At 38.7% G+C, this 20,815-nt stretch overlaps 1 protein-coding gene across 5 annotated transcripts in view; it reads right to left on the reverse strand.

Moving 5' to 3' along the window:
• Window positions 1-20,815, reverse strand: part of RHBDD1 (rhomboid domain containing 1) — a 166,812-nt gene that overhangs the window by 116,816 nt on the left and 29,181 nt on the right. For all 5 annotated transcript variants that reach the window (XR_004268941.1, XM_032277635.1, XM_032277633.1 and 2 more), the window contains exons 2-3: window positions 19,023-19,546; window positions 17,135-17,267 (exon numbers count right to left, since the gene is read on the reverse strand). Coding sequence is in view for 4 of the 5 variants with exons in the window: in XM_032277635.1 (XP_032133526.1) it covers window positions 17,135-17,267; window positions 19,023-19,455 (566 nt within the window). In the remaining variant the exon portion in view is untranslated. The remainder of the gene's footprint in view (window positions 1-17,134; window positions 17,268-19,022; window positions 19,547-20,815) is intronic.

Raw genomic sequence — 20,815 nt, forward strand, 5'->3', positions numbered from 1 at the left:
ACACTCCAAATACTCCAAAGGGAAATACATTGTTTAGAGGCTTCATTATTTTTTTAATGAAAAAATATTAGTAAGAAAAAAATCAAGTCAAAATAATTGCTACATTTGTAATTAACTTCTCATATTGAAAACACCCTTTTCCTGTAAAATACAGTTAACAGAACTCTTCAATTGAATTAGATGCATTTATTGATTATCACCTACTAACCCATGACATATGCCTTTTAAGTTTTAAAAATTTTACCTTTTTAAAATAACCTCTACTCATTATCTGAGACATCCAACTTAGTACTCAAGTCTCGCACCTGTCACCAAGTCACCAAAATTGATCATTAACAAGCCTAGTTAAGTACAGATTAGGTAGGTGTTATCATCCACACACCCACAATTATATCCCAGCATGATGGCCAATTAGTTTCAACCAGGGTCATGAACCTTATTCCAGATAACTCTGTTCAACTAGAAAACCAGCTGCTTCCTTGTTTCTACCTACCGCTTTTCTTGTTATTCTGAGCAGGCCAATTGGGTAAAACAGACCCTAAACAAGGTCTGACTAATGTATAGACAGCAGGAGTCCTCCATGCTGGCCCCCTCTGGTTGGTATAGAAGTGTCTCATATCCATAGAGTTTAATTCCACGTCTGTGTATGACGTGTACTTTTTTAATGGAACCACAGCAGGCCTGTCTAATTACAGAAGACAGTATGTGTTCATGAACCTAAATTAAAACTTGCTTAGAAATCACGCCACGTGGCTAATTGAACACTGTTCTGAAATACATGAGGGTCAATGAGAGTTAATGTTCATACAGGCAGACATTCAGGAATGATTTTATAACTCTTCATTAGAAATAAATAAAAACAAGTGTCATAGCCAAGAGGAACTGCTATGGACTGAATGGTGTCCTCTCAAAATTAATATGTTGAAGCCCCAACTCCCAATGTGATGCTATTTGGAGATGCAGTCTTTGGGAAATATTTAGGTTTAAATGAAGTTAGGAGGGTGGGGCCCTCATCAAGGGATTAGTGCCTTTATAAGAAGGGACGTAAGAGAGCTTGCTTGCCACATGAAGACACAGTGAGAATGCAGCCTAGAAGAGAGGCCTCAACAAGAACCAACCATGATGGCAACCTGATCTCAGACTTCCAGCCTCCAGATGTATGAGAAATAAGTTTCTGTTGTATAAACCACATAGTCTATGGTATTTGTTATGGCAGCCCAAGCTAACTAAGACAGGAATCTAAGACACAATGACTAACTAATATATGATATCCCAGATGGGGTCCTGGAACAGACAAAGGACATTGGATAAAAATTAGGAAAACTTGAATAAGGTATAGGCTTCAGTTAATAAATGATATGTCAATATTGGTTCATTAATTATATATATTAAAAAGAAGTATCACGCTAATGTTAAGACACTGATAATGGGTAAAATTAGGTGTGGGATTTTGGGCCACTGCACTCCCGCCTGGGCAACAAGAGCAAGACTCCATCTCAAAAAAAATTAATTTTAAAAAATATGATGGGTTGCTTTTCTGTGGGAGACGGAAGACACAGGCTTTATTTATTTACTTATGTGTTTTAAGTAAATTCTATTTTTCTAAAGTAGATCTCAGCTCACTGCGACCTCCTCCTCCCAGTTTTAAGCGATTCTCCTCCCTTAGCCTCCCGAGTAGCTGGGACTATAGGCATCTGCCAACATGCCCATATAATTTTTGTAGTTTAGTAGAGACAAGGTTTCACTATGTTGGCCAGGCTGGCCTAGAACTCCTCACCTCAGGCAATCTCCCACCTTGGCCTCCCAAAGTGCTGGGATTACAGGTGAGAGCCACTGCACCCGGCCTATATCATTTCTTTATTTTCATTATAAAACACTTTCTGTTATTAACTATGATATATGATAAATCTGTATCCATTAATGTCAGCTAAAAAGAAATTCTCTGTATGCATTGTCTTTGCTATTACATATAGAACCTAATATTGGATTGTGTACTTAAGGTCTATTACTATATGTAATCTAATAAGAATCACTTGGTATTTATAATCAGCACACATTAATACTGATCACAGCTTCTTGAAAATATGTAGAGGACACAAACAGACAAATCACAGACAAGAAAATAGAACTGACTAAACAAGAAATGTTAAAAGTGTCCCATTTTACTAATAAAAACTGTAAGCAACAGCAGTGGAATAATTTTTGTTATTAATACATATCAAACTCCAAAAAAAACTTACAGAAAATATTCAGGCTGGCCAAGACGGGAAAGCCAGCACTTTCATATGGTGTGGATGACCTATAAACTAGAATAAACATACAGAAACCAAGTGACAGTGTGTATAAAGACACATGAAAATAGTCCCAGCACTTCATCTTGTTCTGGGACTCTACTCCAAGGACATACTCAGACCTGGGAGCCAAGACCTACAAATATGCTCTGACAGACATCCTCACTTATAATCTGAATGACGAAGTAGTAAAATTAGTGAATCAGAAAATAAGCTAAGGAAATGCAGGAGAAATCATTATGCAGTCATTAAAAAGGAAGCTTCTCTATCTGTGCTTATAGCATGTTAAATGAAAATAAAGTTGCATACAATAGTAGGGGATGTAAGAGAATAATGCTAATAATTTTCTCTGGGTGAGAGATTGGGCAGTGATATGGTTAGACTTTGTGTCCCCATCCAAATCTCATCTTGAATTGTAATCCCCATAATTCCCATAATCCCCAAGTGCCAAGGGAGAAACCAGGTAGAGGTAACTGAATCACGGGGGTGGCTCCCCGCATGCTGTTCTCGTGTTAGTGAGTTCTCACAAGATCTGATGGTTTTATAAGGGGCTCTTACCCCTTCTCTTAGCACTTCTTTCTGCCACCTTGTGAAGAGGGTGCCTTGCTTCCCCTTTGCCTTCTGCCATGATTATGTTTCCTGAGGCCTTCCCAGCCATGTTGAACTGTGAGCCAATCAAACCTCTTTCCTTTATAAATTACCTGGTTTCAGATAGTTCTTTGTAGCAGTATAAAAATAAACGAATACAGGCAGTTTGGTTTCTTCATCATACATTTGTATACCTGCAGCTTCTCTACACAGAATATGTTGTTCCTTCAATTAGAGGTTCAGAAATAAGGTTATGTTTTCACTTAGCCATTACTTTCTTTTCAGCTTATTTACTTCAACCCATTTTTAAAAGTTGTTATACTAAATTTCTTTGAAAGGAATACCTAAAGAAAACTCAGCAGTCAGATGAAACTGTCTCTTCTTCTGAATGTGCCCCTAGTTGTGCTCTAAGTTCTTCCTATGGTGGTCAGGGAATGGGAGGGTCATTGTCCAGCTGTTCAGGACAGGGCTGGGGCTTCTCTCTCTCTCCACAGACTTGGACTTCAGAGACAGAGAGATGATTAATACATCTCCGTTCCCTCAAAGAGTTCCAACTGTAGTGGGAGGGAAAGTCCCTTGCCTCAAAATTTCTCCTTCTCATCTCATAAAATCTAACTCAAGGGAATCATTGTTTTGGGTTAAGTATTGCTCTCACCTTGGGTTCTGTTCAATTTTAAGTCCTGCTGGGAGGCAGGACAAATTAACTAACTCTTTCATATGACTCAAATAACTTTCCTTTATGGGAATCTGTAAAGAGGAAAGGGAGGAAACATATAAACGAACATCCAAGGAATGCAGAAGAAAAATTTCCCCTACTTCACCAATCTGCTCGGGACAGTCCTGGAATGTTGACTTAAACTGAACTCTAGGTAAGCTAGGAAAACATGTTTCCATGAAATCAGACAGGGTGAGTATCATTCTATACAGATTTGTCATCCAAACTTATTAGAAACATGTAACAGTCCAAGCAAAAAGACAAAAGATGCAATCTTACAATAAAAACAGAAAACCATGCTTCAGAAAATGTTCATCCTAGACAATAAACAAACGTGTGTTTATACACACATGAACATGCACATGCAGGCCAATCTGGGCTCAACGTGACCAAAATAACACAGTAAATTGAAATTTCTTGAAAAATAACCTAAACCACCATCCACAAACCTAAATCTGAGACAGGCCACCTTCTCCCTTCTCAATGAGCTGCCACAGACACCAACCGAACCCTGAGAAGACCCAAATTCCTTCTGGAGTCCTCATCCATCAGGTTATTTTTGTTAAAGGAGGTTTCTCTCCCAAGAATGATTAATTTGGGTATCACTGAATTTAAATATTTGTCACTTGCTTATTTATATAAGCTCGTAATGTATCTCTTGACCCTATCGGTTTTTATTTTCTACTAAGTTGTCAGAAATACTTTTATACTTCAATTTGGAAAGGAATGTTATACTTTCATTTGGGAAAATATATTAAATTTTATACCTCATTTTCTCCTTTGCTCTAGATAACCGTTTTCTCTTGCATTTTAAAGGATTTTATTAATGACTTTGTTTATAACTGAACAACTGTTATTAGCATTTCTGGCTCAGGTGAAGTCTAAATCCATTAGCATACATTTCTGTATACAGACGACTATCTTGAGAGCTGGCACATTCATTAGTAAGCCTTGTGAACAAACAGTACTTGTTCTAACAAAAGATAATAAATTAGCAGAAATCTGTGATCATGGCTTGTTCCTCTCATTGCCACCAGAGTCCTGGCAATTGAATTCTCTCTTCCACTGAAGGCAATAAATGATGCTGATCCCACACACGTACTTAAATCTAGTTCAAGCAACTAGTAGTTGCTTTAAAGCAGCATCTCTCAAAATTTTTGTATTGTGTCCCATCCCACATAAAGACTTATTTTAGACTTCACCAGGCACATATACAAACATAGCTGACATCAAAGGTCCTTGAAAGAATACTTACCCTTTCTAATATGTAATACTAATATTTCTATGTCTGTTTTTTTGTGGGGAGGGAATGCCAGTTGTGACACACTAAATTGATTTCACATCCTTTTAATGAGTTAGAACCCACAGTTGAAAACCATTGATTTAAAGTCCTGTTACTTAATGGGTGATGTTGTTAGGACTCACAGTAGCACAACAACTCAGTATGGATCTGTCCCGAAGACTCTTTCACTCTGTTTTCTTTTCACTCTACTCTTCCCGACTCCTCAACATTGTCCTTTGCACATTTTTCATTCTACTTTTCCTATGTTCATTCAGCTCATGGTTGCCAATACCACTTCTACAGAACAAGTCTCCCCAAATATAGTGGGATCAAAGAAATTGTTTTCTTAGACTCACAGAGTCTGTGAGTCAGGAATTCAGAAGGAGCACATGGGGTGGTCGGTCTCTGCTCCATGCTGTCAGCAGCCTTGGCAGAGAAAACTGAAGGTAACTTGGTGGCTACATCAAAGGCCACACACTCACATGTCTGGCTTTGATGCCACTGATGGCTGCACCTCTTCCTAACGACATGGTGACATCAGGAAAGCTGCAAGCTTTTGACATGGGCTCCAGAGACAAGCATCTCAGCTCACAAGGCAAGAAACTACTTCTTTCAGAAGCAATGTGATACTTAACACTGGATTCTATTGGTTACAGCAAGTCACAAATCCACCTAACTAGAGGACAGGTGAATTGGACTCTACCTCTTAATGGCTGAGCAGGAAGGTTTGAAAAGAACATGTGAGACTGAAGATATTGTGACAGTTATCTTCTAATTGCTATTAGCCATTCTCTTTTGTACAGAGTTAACAGTTCAACTCCACAGTTCTTAACTAGCAATTTCAGTAATTATATGTAATTTTACATACTCCACTGCTTCCCTCTCCCTCTCATCCCTAGCTACATGAAGCTCCCTTGGAAGCTCCCAGGTTGCAAATAACCATCCTTCCTTTCATACAAGCTAAGCAGTGTTCCTGTGACTAGAGAGGTGGCATCAGAGTTTGAAGCAGCAATTCTCAAAATGTGCTCTGTGAATCACTAGAAGCTCCTAAGACCCTTCTAGAGGTTCACAAAGTCAAAATTATTTTCATAACAACATTAAGACATTAATTGCCTTTTTACCATGTTGACATTTACACTAATGGCACAAAAGCAAGCAGACAACTGCCAATGCCTTAGCATGAGTCAAACGTAAGGCAGTGACCCCAAATAATACCAGTACTCATTGTATTTTTCAAAGCCACATACTCATGGTTTTTAAGAATATCTCCCACCCCAGTTAATGCTCCCCACCCTGTATCCATGTGTTCTTATTGTTCAACACCTGTCTATGAGTGAGAACATGCAGTGTTTGGTTTTCTGTTCTTGTGTCAGTTTGCTGAGAATGATAGGGTCGGTGGCGGGGAGCTAAGGGAGGGACAGCAGTGGGTGGGGAGGCTGGGAGGGATAACGTGGGGAAAAATGCCAGTTACAGGTGATGGGGGGATGGAGGAAGCCAACCATGTTGCCAAGTATGTACATACGCAACCATCCTGCATGATCAGCACGTGTACCCCAGAACCTAAAGTACAATTTGAAAAAAAGAAAATTCATGAAAGTTAGACAAAAAATATATATATGTATCTCCAACAAAGCAGTAAAATTCCTAATTTTATTAAACACCAAGATTAGTACATACCTTAATACACTGTGTGATGAAATGTGAAATACACATAAAGCACTTCAGCTATATATCAGAGAAGCAGAAAAAGAAAAGCACTTGTGGGGTTGTTTGAGCTGTGAGATGAACGAGCCATTGTTTTCATGGACCCTCCCTGCTTCCTCCTGCCATGTTTACTTAAAAGAAAAACTAATGAACTGTGGTTAAAAAAATGGAAAACGGCACACATTTTCTAAAAAATAAAGCAAGCGTTTAAGGGAAACAACTAATGAATAATTATTGTCAATGATAAGATCTAAACATTGACATGAAAATTAGAATTTTAGAAAACTTCTGACACTCTGAACTTAACAGCTCCCCAATACTTAAGAGTTTTCTGATGAGATCAGTGGTGATATAAATAAATGTGATATTTTGATATTATATAGTTAAGTCAATACTTACAAAGTCTACATAATCAGTAAACCAGTATTTCCAAATAATCAATGCATAACATTAGAAAATCATATATGGGGAAAAGATCCATTCAAACTTCAAGACAGGTCAACAGATTTTAATGTTACAGAACGTGGTCGGGTTTACGGATATGGTTTCACATTCCACATTGGAAATAACCTTCAAGAAACTAACAAATGCCAACTTTTGATGTAGTGCAAAGAAGAATACCCATGATCATTTGAAAAAGCTACTAAAACAATCCCTCTTACCCTTCCCTAGTACATAGCTGTGTGAGTCCAAATTGACATTCAACCGAAATGATATAGCTCTAGGAGTTAACACAGATGCAAACATGGAAATCAGATTTTTTTTTTTATTAAGTCAAACACTAATGGAAATCAGATTTTTTTTTTATTAAGCCAAACATCAGAAGTTTTACAAAAATGTTGCCATTCATCTCATTTTTTTTTTTTTGGAAAACACTAATTTTTCACAAACTTATTTATATGGACACATATTGTGCTTACTACTGATATTTAAAATGAATTATTGATAAATTATGTTATAAATGTTCATGAATTATGATATTAATATGTTTAAGTCTTAGTTTTAATTTCCAACATGGTAAATATTGATAGATATAATCCATAAAAACCAAAACTCTTTGGGGTCCTCAATAACTTTCAAGACTCTAAATAGGTTTTATTACCAAAAGTTTAAGAATCACTAGTTCAGAGTATGAATTTAGGGGCCTGATTGCAGAAACTTAAATACTAACTATCCCATGGACTAGCTGATATTTAAGTAAGTTGATTTCCTGTGCTTCAGTTTCTTCATCTCTTAAATGGTAGAAATAATAATTCCTTCTTCACAAAGTAGGTGTAAAAAGGATGATATGAGATAATATACGTAAAGTGCTTAAATGGTTTTTGGCATGCAGGAAGTTCCCAGTACACCAGTCGTTCCTATTACGGCCCAGGAGCTACCACTGAGCCTTGGAAACCCCTCTCCCATGACCCTGCTTTTTTTGATTCTCTCAGTCACTGCACTAATTCTAGTCTTCAGTTTCTTCTCTAGTCTATGTCAACAGTGTAACTGGATACCTGCCACCAATTCTGCAAATTTTTATCCTATTCGTGGCCTCCTCTCCTAAACCACAGATTCATTCATGGCTTTTCCTTCTCAGAAACCAAAGCCGCGTGTCCATTCTGACTACAAGCAAGGTCTAAATTCATTAACCTGCCATCCAAGGCCCTCTATGATTTGGCTTCCTCTCTATGGTTTGGCCTCATCCCAACTTGGAGTTTATAAAATGCACCTTGAAGAACATTTGTCCTGCAGATTACTTCATGCTAGTGCTAAAACAAAAGGAGCTATTGTGAAGTAAATTTGGGAAACGAATTGGCTAATCTGATTTCCATCCTGCGGTCTTTTCAGAACCCTTCACAGGTTCATGCACACTGTGTCTTTGCAGGAACACAGAACACCACATGAGCTGAAGTTTGCTGACCAGGAAGTCCTGTTTCAGGATACGTCTCAAGGAACTAGTGGTCAAAGGAACACGTTTGAAGGAACACCACTAGTTTTACCTCCCAGCATTTGTGAATAGTGATTTCATAAATTTGCCATGCTTCCTGGTATTTGTGCCTTCTATTCACCTTTCAAAGAATAGTCTATCTCATCATCTGACCTATTTTTTCCAAACACTCAACATATATACCCCTCTTCTCTACAAAGCCCCCTAATTTCTCAAATCAGAGATACTTTCCTTTTGTGTTCCTCTACTTTTATTGAACTAAAATTCCCACCTTCTGTTTTGGTTTGGTGGGTAGTTAGTGTTTCTTTTGCTAAACTGTGAAGTCTCTATGGGTAGGGAAATAGTGTATTGATTCAGGTTAACACTTAACAAGGATCTCAAAAGCACAGGCACATGGGGAATAAACACTCTCTTTTACTAAAGATTTAATTCAAAATTGTTCTGGATTACTACCTCCTTACATTTGAGTGAGATACTGAGTTCTAAAACAATGAGATTATCAGTCCACCTTATAATGGAAAGAATAAAGGAAAATCAAAATACCTGTGATAGGTCACAAAGCATTGCAAGCCATTTCAAGTCAAGGAGCAACCATGGAAATAACTGATGTTCTTTAACTTATGTCATTCAACAACAAATATTTACTAAGTGCCTACTATGTGTCAAGCAGATGGTTAAGATACAAAGGTAAATAAGAAACAGCTCTTAAAGAAGCTCACAGCCTAGAAAGAAAGTGAAAAACACAGATAAATTATGATGGAGAAAGTGATTAGGGCAGACCAATCTACAGACCAAAGACAAGTAATTAACACTGCCTGGAGGAATCAAAGAAAGTAGCACAGGACAGACAGTGTTTGATTTGGGTTTTGAATAACCAGGAAGTCACAAGGAGAGAATAAAAGGCATGCCAGGGAGAGGGAAGGGAGATGCACGTGCATAGGCCTAGGCACATGTGATTGGCATTCTCAGTGTGAATTTCCACCACTTTCTACTTTTCTTTTATGCTGTAGTAGGTTGAATAATGGTTCCTCAAAAGACATGTACCTCCAAATCCCTGGAACTGATGAATGTAACCATATATGGCAAGGATTTAGCAAGTGTGATTAAGGATCTTGAGGTGCAGCGATCATCCAGGATTACCAGGGTGACTCCTAAATGCAATCACAAGTGTCCTTATAAGAAAGAAACAGAGGGATATTTGACACAGATAGAAAAGAAGAAGCCCACATGACCTTGGACACAGAGATATAGTGATGCAGCCCCAAGCCAAGGAATGCCAGCAGGCACCAGCAGCTGGAAGGAGTAAGGAATAGCTTCTCCCTTACAAATTGCTCTAGAGTCTAAAGGGAACTCCACTCTGACAACACCAACTGTAGAAGGAATCTGTGTTATTTTTTGCCCCCATTTGTTGTACTTTGTTACAGCAGCAATAAGAAACTAATAAAGATGCTGTCTACTATCTGCCTCCAATACCATTTCCTGACATCCATAGAGAACACTGGAGTAGCCTCACACTTTGTCCCCCAACTCTACCTCCTACAGTCATCCTAGGTAATGTCCCTGTCCATGCAGATAATACACCTGATATGATCTGGCTCTTTGTCCTCACCCAAATCTCATCTTGAATCGTAATCTGAATATAAACCTCATGTATCAAGAGGGGTCCTGGTTGGAGGTGACTGGATCATGGGGGCAGTTTCCCCCATGCTGTTCTCATGATAGTGAGTTCTCATGAGATCTGATTGTTTGATAAGGGTCTTGTATTTCCCCTGTGCTCTGTCTCACACCTGCCACCATGTAGGACGGCCTTGCTTCCCCTTCATCTTCTGCCATGACTGTAAGTTTCCTGAGGCCTCCTCAGCTATGGGGAACTGTGAGTCAATTAAGCCCCTTTGGTTCATAAATTACCCAGTCTCAGATATTGTTTATAGCCATGTGAAAACAGACCCACCCAGCACCTGAAACTCACAACTCTTTGAACTCCTCCTTGACTCCCAGGACCTTTTCTTCCTCCGTGCCTCAATTTCATACCACCATAGACATGCTCTGGGCCATGTTGCCAGTGAAACCAATTCTAGTATCCTCTCCTCTGACTACCAATTTCTATTCCCACAGCTTTCTCAGTTTTCAAACTTGACAAAACCTCCTATTTTTAATTCCTCCATTATCTCCACCAATGGAGGCTCTTGAGCTCCATTGCTTTTCCTTCCTCAGAGTCATCACTGCACCAACCATCTCTCAATGGAAACAAGCAGATTTGCCAATAAGTTCATGAGGCAACAGGCCTTTCACTTGCCTGGGCTCCTTCAGAGCTATGGGAGGGATTCCAGCAATGTGTTCACATGGCTGTATTTCTTTTAAACTTGTGAAAGTGAGATATCTTAACCACAATCCACTAAACCTGCTGTCTCTTTCCACTTTAACTCCCTCTCTGTCACACTTCCTCCCATGGCACGTACCACTGGAGTGGCCACAGGCATTTTTGAAATTCAGCTAAAGGGAAGCTGAGTTAAGGATCCATTTGGTTTGGGTTCAGCATGGTATATTTATGTGGTTTGTGGTCATTTCTGTGCATAGCTGAGTCACTGCCAGTCTTTACAGTGCAGAAATGTCTTCCAGAAACACTCTTAATGCCCACTGTGCATCTATAACTCGGATGATAACAGGAGATGTAAGAGCAGCAATGCCACAGCACTCTCAAGTGTCCTATGGCTAGCACTCTCAGTAGAATCAGCAGGCTGGAATCAGGACACAGTGTCTGGAAAAGTCTTCCAATCATCAAGCATGTAAAACTGTAAGAAGAGGATTCACTTCTCATTCACACAGTCAAAAATGAAATTAGAGGGTCTCCCACATCAGGGACATACATGATAATGATGCAGTATATGCAATTATAAATGTACCTTTCCTTATGTTCCTTTCCATTTTGGAGAATCCTGCAAACTAACTTTATCAGAATTCCTATGTTTGTAATTCTCAAACAAAATTATATGCAAATCACATCAAAAAGTTTAAACAAATAATCAGCAGGGCTTTGGCTTTCTGGCAATTAATGAAGAGGACTGCATCATAAAAACATTAATAGAGTACTTAAATTACTTGCTGATTTAAGAACAAAGTATATCAATGCAGAAATCATAAAACCTGCACTTTACCACTAAAGTTCAATGACAACATTCAATTCAATTCAAAGAACATTTGATATTGATCACTTCACAAAAAAACTTGAAAAGTACTGAAATTTTATAGCTTGCTTATAAAAACACCTTCATAGAGGCTTTCCAAAGTTGGACAATGATTCTAAAAATTTACATGATGAGCTGTGAAGAAAGCTCTTCTAAAGTCTTAATAATAGAAAACTAATTTTGAGTCACCATGATGTTCTCTCTCTGGAAATACTATTTCCAGATTATTTTCATATGGCAAATATGAAAGATCAAAGAACATGCAACAAAACCTGTGAGGAAAAATATTACAGAGGTGTGTTAGAGAATTAGTATTATTTTTATGGATTTCATAATGTTTATAATATTTGTCAGCTCTTAAAATTTTATTGTCTTTTCCTTTCTCATTTAAAACTTATACTTTTGTAATTTTATACTTTTTTCCTAAGAGGAACCCACACAACCAAATAAGCTTGATGTCTGTAAAATTAAGATCAGTCTTTGACAAACATTCATCTTCCTCAACTCCTTGCTTTGAGGTCTTAACCCCCAACTCTGCATTAATCTCATCAAACAAATGTAAAAACAATAACTGATCAGAAAGTCATTCTTTATAACTCCTCCTAAAATAAACAATCCAGACAAAGATAACCACTGAGGTATACAAAAACCATAAGGCAAAAAGTTACTGGAAAGAAGTTATTTGCATGATGTCCAAGTGTCACCTCATATAGTACTTGCTAATTCCAAAGGGATAAAGGTGCCCTTACAGTGGAAATTGCCTTAACCAAGTGATTAAATTTATAATTCCTAACAAAGGGACAACCTGGTATTTATGTCCTTCCTGATGTAATGCAGTATATATCTTTCCTATGGAGTATTACAGCAAAAAAAAAAAAAAAAAAAAAAAAAAAGTCTAATCTGAATCTAATTAAGGCTTTAGGCCTAACTTTCAGTTTCCAGAAATGCAAACTTGTTTAACTTGTCCCTCTATCCCCTCCAGAAATGCAAGGGATAGAGGGACAAGTTAGACAAGCCCAAAAGGAAATAAGCAGGCAAGTCTGGAGTGTGGGATGTTCTACACAACACAAGGCCTGATGTCTTTAAAATGTCAATTTCATCATAAAATTAAAAGGTGGAAAGGCTGTCTTGGAGTAAAAGAGTAAAGAATTACAATAATCAAACGTAATATGTGAATTTTGGTTCCTGGATCTCCTTCAGCCACAACAGTTATTAAAGAGAACTGAACACTAGGAAAATTTGAACATTAACCAATTACCAAACAACATTAAGGAATTACTGTCAATTTTCTCTTGCATGACAGCAGTAATGTGGTTTTCTAAAATTTAATTTTATGTTTAAAAAATGCCTGATGAAGTTTTTAGGGGTGAGGTTACCATGTTTACAACTTACTTTCAAATGGTGCATCAATTTTTCTTTATGTTTGAAAATGTATAAATATTTCTGAAAGTAAAAAATTGAAATGAGTAGAAAAATAAATTTTAAAAAATTGAAATTGAAAAACAAGTACATTGAAAATTTTATGGTAAAAAATTGAAAGAATTAGAAAAATAAAGATATTTTTCTCTCATTTAATCAATCTAGCCAGAGTTTTTAGTTGAGTCAAAGTAATTTTATTCTTGCCAAATATTATCAGTGAAGCAGTATCTAAAGCCTAGGGGGTAGTGCTTTCAGCTGCCATATTTTACCAAATACAGTGGATCCTTGAACAACATGGGTTTGAACTATGCAGGTCCACCTACATGAGGATTTTCTTCCACCTCTGCTACCCATGAGACAATAAGACCAACCCCTCCTCCTCCTCCTCAATGTGAAGATGATGAAGACAAAGACCTTTACGATGATCCACTTCCACTTAACAAATAGTAAATACATTTTCTCTTCCTTATGATGATCTTAATCACATTTTATTTTCTCTAGAGTACTGTAACAATACAGTTTATAATATACGTAACCTACAAAATGTTCATTACTTGACTGTATATGTTATCAGTAAGGCTATTGATAGTTAAGTCTTTGGGGTGTCAAAAATTACACACACATTTTCGACTACATAGGGCTAAGTACTCTTAACCCCAAGTTGTTCAAGGGTCAACTGTAATATCCCAGGGCCCAAATGCAGCCATGCCCTGCTTATTTCATATTTTCGAGTGGCTTATGAGCATTTTTAGACTACTGTCATTCGGGATGAAAAAAATCAAGTAGGAGCAAAGGGAAGTATGGAGTAGAAGTCCAACAAACAAATAACAGCTGATGTATTAATTTTAGAAAGAAAAAGAAATTAGGTATGATTCTATTTAGGAACAGTGTACACATTCAGTGGTTTATTTCATAATAAAAGGATTGAGTACTTCTTATTGTTCATAAACAGGTCTTTCGCATATGACTCCTTAAAACTGATTTATTAAACAGAGAAGGTGAGTAACACCCCATTTCACAGATGAGGAAAATGAGTCTCGGAGAGGCTGTGTACCTTGCCTGAGGTCCCATGGTCAGTATGTGAGCCTGGCCCCCTCACATTTAACTGCTTTCCTCTAGCATGGTCGCTGAGTGGCTGTCTTACTCTGGTGATGTTCACGACTCTGAACTTCAGTTTTCTGCCTAGATAGCCTAAGGCTCAGATGAGAACACGCAGAGGTTCACAATTTGGCTCGAAGGTAAAACCAGGCAACAGATTCCCCTTCCTCCCATCAACAGAATCTTGGTGGGGGTAGGAGGTGGGAAGGGACAGGAGCCCGGTCTAGGAAGGAGGCACCAGAGGTGTCCTGCACATTTCCCTTCTGGGACACCTCTTCAGACACTATCACCTGTTAGGGTCCCAGGACATGAAGGAACATGGAAAGCTGGGTGTGAGGCAGAGCAACTACTGAAGTAAGTACACACAGAGACTGTGAGAAGCAAAAGCACCACGTGAATGGGTGAGATTGCTTCACTCTGCGTCAAGTCCATGCCCCTCACACTCCTCACAATGCGCAATAGCTGCCTATTTGGAATGGCTTTCCTTAATAAAAGTCTGTAACTGGGGAAATTACTAATTCTGTGGCTTTCATAAAACACAGAGGTCTACCAAATGTTTGCCTTGGCAGATTTTTTTTTTCCTCCCAAAGGGCAGCCCATACAGTCCTGCAATAAAGCAAGCTTTGTTCTAAAGATTTACAGTGTTTTCCCAGTGAAAATTCTAATTGACAGCCATCAGGCAAATAACAATGCATGGCAAAGAGAGCTCTAGTTTCAGCCATTCTTCCAAGATCCGTCTCAAAGAAGCACTCACTGCTTAGGTTTCCTGGACCAGTGTTTAGTGTAGTCTTTATTTGGACACATTATGCTTGGATATTAGAAGTTTATCATTCGAAGCAGTCAAATCTTAAAAATCAAAAGAACTTCAAGTTCAAAGACAAGAAATTTAATTTACTTCCCAGGCTCAGAATTACAGGTCCCTCCACAAAGAATATGCATATGACATAAAAATGCAACCATGCCTTTTCCATGCAAGTGGGGGGAACCCTAAAAAATGAAATGCATAATAAGCTCTTCAGAAAGTTGCATAAGGATATTAAATGTACCATTATTCAATGGATTCATCACAGGATAAAAGTTCAAATAGCTGAGGGAATGATTTTCATATGAATGTTGGGCGTTGCCAGTCACATACAAGAGCCCATCATGGACACAGAGAATCAAGTGACATCAAGCAAGTATGGGGAGCAGTGAGTGACAGGGTATAGAGAGAGCTGTTCAGATAAGGGACAGACATTACTGGATGCTTTTTCCAAGAAAACTTTGAAGATTTTGTTAAGCTTTCTTCCTGGAACTGTCAAAAGTAGCAATACAATTGTAAATGAGTGGTACTCAGGGGCCACATCACTGCCATTTATAGGCCAGCTGCAAGTGGCTGCCCATGATGGGAAATTAGCATCAAAGAAGGACCCAGAGTTACCGGGCTGACACACAGCCCAATGAAAATACTCTCAAATAAGGTATGACACCCAGCACAGTCACACAAATCAAAACCAAAATAAAAACTGTCTAAAAAGAACAGTAGCAAACAGAAATCTTCCTTCTTTCTGAACCTTCCCGAATCTCTCCCTTTGCCAATGTCCAGTCCCACAGTGAAAATAAGCAAACATTAGGCATTTCCAGTTGGACAATACAGATTAAGGAAAGTCAAGCTGGTGAAAGAGATGGAAAAATAACACAACTTATAATTTATCTAAGCAAAAAGCAGAGAAAGAAACTTATCCTCCTTTTTCTAAACAAAAAGCAGAGATAGTAACCAAAGGAGAAAAGCGCAGCATGAATGGGCAGGAGCCCCAGACAGGAGTCAGGGGCCTGAATCCTCATGAGGCTGCCATCTACCACAAACTGTTGGTTGATAAGTTCCTTAACCTTCTGACCTTCCAAGTCCTTCTCGGTAAGGAAAAAAAATTCATCTAGATCAGCAGTTCTGAAACTGCACTTCTTCGAGCTCTAGGGTTTTATGGAAGTGCCTTCTCTAAGGAAGGCACAGCAACACGGATTAAGATGAAAAGGGCCCCATGCCACCGCTCAACCGGAATACTTCAGAGCTGATCCATTTCACATTCTTTTTTTTTTTTTAATTTAATTTATTTTTTATTGCATTTTAGGTTTTGGGGTACATGTGAAGAACATGCAAGATTGTTGCATAGGTACACACATGCAGTGTCATTTGCTGCATTCCTCCCCTTCGCCTATATCTGGCACTTCTCACCATGCTATCTCTCCCCAACTCCCCACCCCCCACTGTCCCTCCCCTATTTCCCCCCAACAGACTCCAGTGTGTGGTGCTCCCCTCCCTGTGTCCATGTGTTCTCATTGTTCAATACCCGCCTATGAGTGAGAACATGTGGTGTTTGATTTTCTGCTCTTGCGTCAGTTTGCTGAGAATAATGGTTTCCAGCTTCATCCATGTCCCTACAAAGGACACAAACTCATCGTTTTTGATGGCTGCATAATCACATTCTAAGAGGTAAAGTAAAGCCTTTTGTTTAAAAAGTTCTATTACCATGACAATTGACAGCTAAAATGAATTAAAAACATGAGATCAACATACCTTACAGCTTTCTAATCTTTAGAGATATGTGGTTTCTATGTGCTTGTTTGGAATATTACTTTCAGAATTAACTAGCTGATTGGCTGGTTAATATTGATCCTCAAATCTGTATAGCAGGTTCTCCTACTTAAAAAATGAGGAATCTGCAACTCAGTTAAAACAAGTAACCCCAAATTATACAGCCCAATAATTAACAAGATTCAAACCCAGAAATGTCTGACATTAAAACCATTAAACTTGATTCTGTCCTAACAGACAAAGAATAAACTTCACTGTGAAAAACAATTGGTTACCTCATTATTACTGCAGTTGTTTTCTCCACGGAACATCAGGTTCTTCAACTGTATTCCCTAAAAGAAAACACTTACCCTGGTGAGCATAAATGAATAGCCACAAGTTCGACCCAACAAGCAAATCTGTTCGGCACAGGAAAGCCCAAAACGTTGACAAAGCCTCCAGGGCAATAATGGTTGTTAAGAACTTTCAAAGCAAACAAAACTCCTAAAAAAGAATAAAGAACACACAAATATCAACAATCCAAATATAGGAGCATCCACATTTACAAAGAAAGCTAATTAAAAGTAAAAATGATTATTCGATTACATCCAGCTTTGTGCTTTAAAACATACCCTGTTCCTTACAACCCCGCATTCAGTAGAAAGACGTTAAAGGCAGTCATTCCTTCGATGTTTCTAAATATGGAAGTTCATATTGGTGTTCAGTATGCTACTAAATACATAACACCTAAAATGTGAATAAAATACTAGCAATGGTATTAAATGCCAGTGAATTTTACACTATAAAATAGTTATGCTATATAAATTTTAACTTAATAAAAAATACCAGTAATATGTATTTTTCTAACCTCTACGGAAAAACATGTTAAAGGCAGGGCATATATTCTTTCTTCTCCCATAATTAGACGCATAAGGATAAATCTTGGAAGGAAAGGGAAAGGATGTCAGGAAAAGCAGAAGGAAGGATTAGATTTCCTTGTTTCAGAACTACTTCTCTCCTCCCCTTCACAGTCTAATATTTAGAACACCTAATTTAAATCCTGCTGGCAATTTTGGTCCCATGAAATATCTGTAAAAAAGAACTAGTGAGGAAGAAGATGAGAGACAACACCACACAGCTAATGTTATTCAGACTGGGTTCAAATCCCAGCTCTATCGCCTCCTAGCTGTGCAGCCTTGTGTAGTAACCTCACTTCTCTGGGTCTTGGTTTCCTCAACTATAAAATCAAGACAATCCGTCAACAGGCAGCAGGTGATCGGAAAAAAAATTAAAAATAAAAAAATAAAATCAAGACAATCCCATCTCCACATGGATCTACTGCATAAATGAAATAGGTTAGGTTATGCAGAGTGACTATCATGGCTCCTGCAACATGGCAAGCATGCCATGGCAGGTTGTGGTACATTTATTAATGAAGTCATCAGGAGGCATATGCAGGACAGTTCTCCAGGTGGCATTGGGCCAATGCAGTTCTCCCCCTCCTTTCTCGCGTGTAGTTCACAAGAATAACTGTGGAAATGTGCTGGAAATCCAACACCCTGAGATAAAAAGGAGCTGGCTGAAACAGCCTAGTACTCTCCTCGAACAGGATGTCTTTCAAAGCTTTGCCCAGTGATTCATGTGATTCCCAGGTTTGTACCTGGCTGCCTCTTCGAGGTTCCTTATCTTCATGTAAGGGGCACACACAGTCAAGACCCCAACAGCCCCGGGCAACTTTTTGAGCCTAGAAGGATGGGCTCACAGTGAAACCCAGGCTCCTGTTGTCCCTTACTGCCTATCTGTAAATACTAAATCCACTTCATGTAACTTGTTGCATATGAGTGTGCTCGGTCTCATTGGGTGCAGACAAGTTGGTGACCAGAGAGAGAACACTGAGTCCGCTTCATGGACACACTCATCTTTGTAGAGAACTCCCTATTGTAAATACATCTGTGGGTCTTTCTGTGACCCTACCATATGGAGCTGGTACATGTTTCCAATATGATATCTTTTATAAAACCACCTTCCAGCAGGTCCTAGTGTAGACTGTCAAAGAGTGTATGATGCAGCGTAATGTAGAATGCAAAAACTGGTCCCTGTATGTTCCAGCCTCTTCTCCAAGATGCAAGTCCCAGCAGCCCTTGACCACTCAGAATTTGGTCCTCTCACCAACTAGGGACCCACACTTCATAGAATTACAGCAGCCACACCTCTCTTGCTTCCTTTATGCATGCAACCTCAAAATTTCATCTCCCTTACCTGAGAAACCTACAGCACAGCTCCTTTTGAAGTCAGGTTCATCCATAAATTCGGCAACAGCAAATTGCAAGAGCAGGTATACCACTCCAGTCAGTATGGAAAATGTGGTGATAACACAGGCAAACCATCTACTTCCCAATCTTTTTTCTAGATTTATTCCTTTCCAGAGCATGGATGCCATATTGAAATATAAATGCCAATCATCAGCATGGTGAACGGGAGAGAGCAGTAATCGCTGCCAGTCGTTTTGCTGGTAACACTTCTCCACACTAAGGCAGGAGCTATACAGTGACTTCAGAGGATTCAAGAAGAACCAGATGTTGAGGGCCAAAGTTGCTAGGGTGACAGGTGGAATGTTGTTGATCCCAACATGGAAGATTTGAGAAAGGAGCAGAATAAGTCCGGGATTTAACCCTCTTGTTCTCCGCTGCATGGCCAGATATCAGGGAAATAGCTCAGCAACGAGAAAACGTGGTCAGGTGGTCAGGTTTTAGGTATCTGGAAAGATAAATGGACAGCTGAACCTACAACACAAAATACATGTGAAAAACCATCTTTAAGAATTATTACATTGATAAGATATACTCACTTCAAGATAAATTCCCATGAGGTAAATGCTACTTCTCATTTTAACAGAAATATTTATGTTCAACATCTTCAAGAGTAATATATAAGATGCTGACTGACACCCTTCCTTCATTTTACATTCTAGAATAGAAATTTTATCCCAAAACCCAATGAATCAGTTAATGGACAGGTATGTTTTTCTCTGACAAACATGTCATGAAATTAACTTGACTTCCTTGTATACAAACATGTAACCTCATGAAAAGCCTATAAAGACAGTGTGCAAGTATTTAATGATTTCTACTCAGAATTCTGGCTGGGATTCTTTACCCTCTCTATTTTTTTAAAAAGAAACATTTGATTTTGATATGTTGGAATAAGCTTGCTCCCAAGTTTTTAAACATCAACAAGTTTTAAATACAAACATACATTACCTTTAATCCCAATTTCCATGCTGCCAGATATCAACTGTCTGGACTCTATTTTCACAATAACTTAAGCTTTTAGTTACCTACTACAAGCCAAATCCTGGATTGAAACACAGACCTTGTTTTCAAGAGGCTCACTTTCCACCATGAAATAAACCAACAGCCACCACACAATTTTCAAATGCAGTAAGAGACAGAACTCAGAGCACAGGCACACAATGCAGCCTGAAGTGGTGATCTGACTATGGTCTTCAAGGGTGATCTGGGGTTAATGACAATGAGAAGTTCCATGGCCTACTAGCCCACTTCTCCACCCTACTGGACCTGGGCTGGCATTGCGACATGCTTTGGCTAACAGGATGTGGAGGAAGGGATACTACATGAGCTCCCAGCCTATGCTTCAAGATGATTTGTAGGCTTCTCTCTCTTGAAACCATGTCAAACAACCATGTGAACAAGTTTAGGCCAGCCTACTGGGTAATGTAAGAAAGGCACAGACTCCGGTCACCCTGATGGTCCTGGCCACTAGTCAGCTACCCCCCAGAAGGGAAGCTGTCTAGATGACCACACGTGCATAAGTGAGTCCAGCTGAGCCCAGTCTAATTTGCTGACCCACAAAACAGTGAGCTACATAAATGGTACTTGGTTTACTTCACTGAGCTTTGGAGTGGTTTGTTAGGCAGCAATTACTAATATAGGAATTACTACCTTTGGGAGTGCTATGGTTTAGGTGTTTATCCCTCCAAAACCTCATGTTGAATTTTTTTTTTTTTTTTTTTTTTTTTTTTTTTTTTTTTT

The sequence above is a fragment of the Sapajus apella genome, unplaced genomic scaffold (assembly GCF_009761245.1).
Source record: "Sapajus apella isolate SASKATOON/1434 unplaced genomic scaffold, GSC_monkey_1.0 scaffold10, whole genome shotgun sequence".
NCBI classification, from domain to species: domain Eukaryota; kingdom Metazoa; phylum Chordata; class Mammalia; order Primates; family Cebidae; genus Sapajus; species Sapajus apella.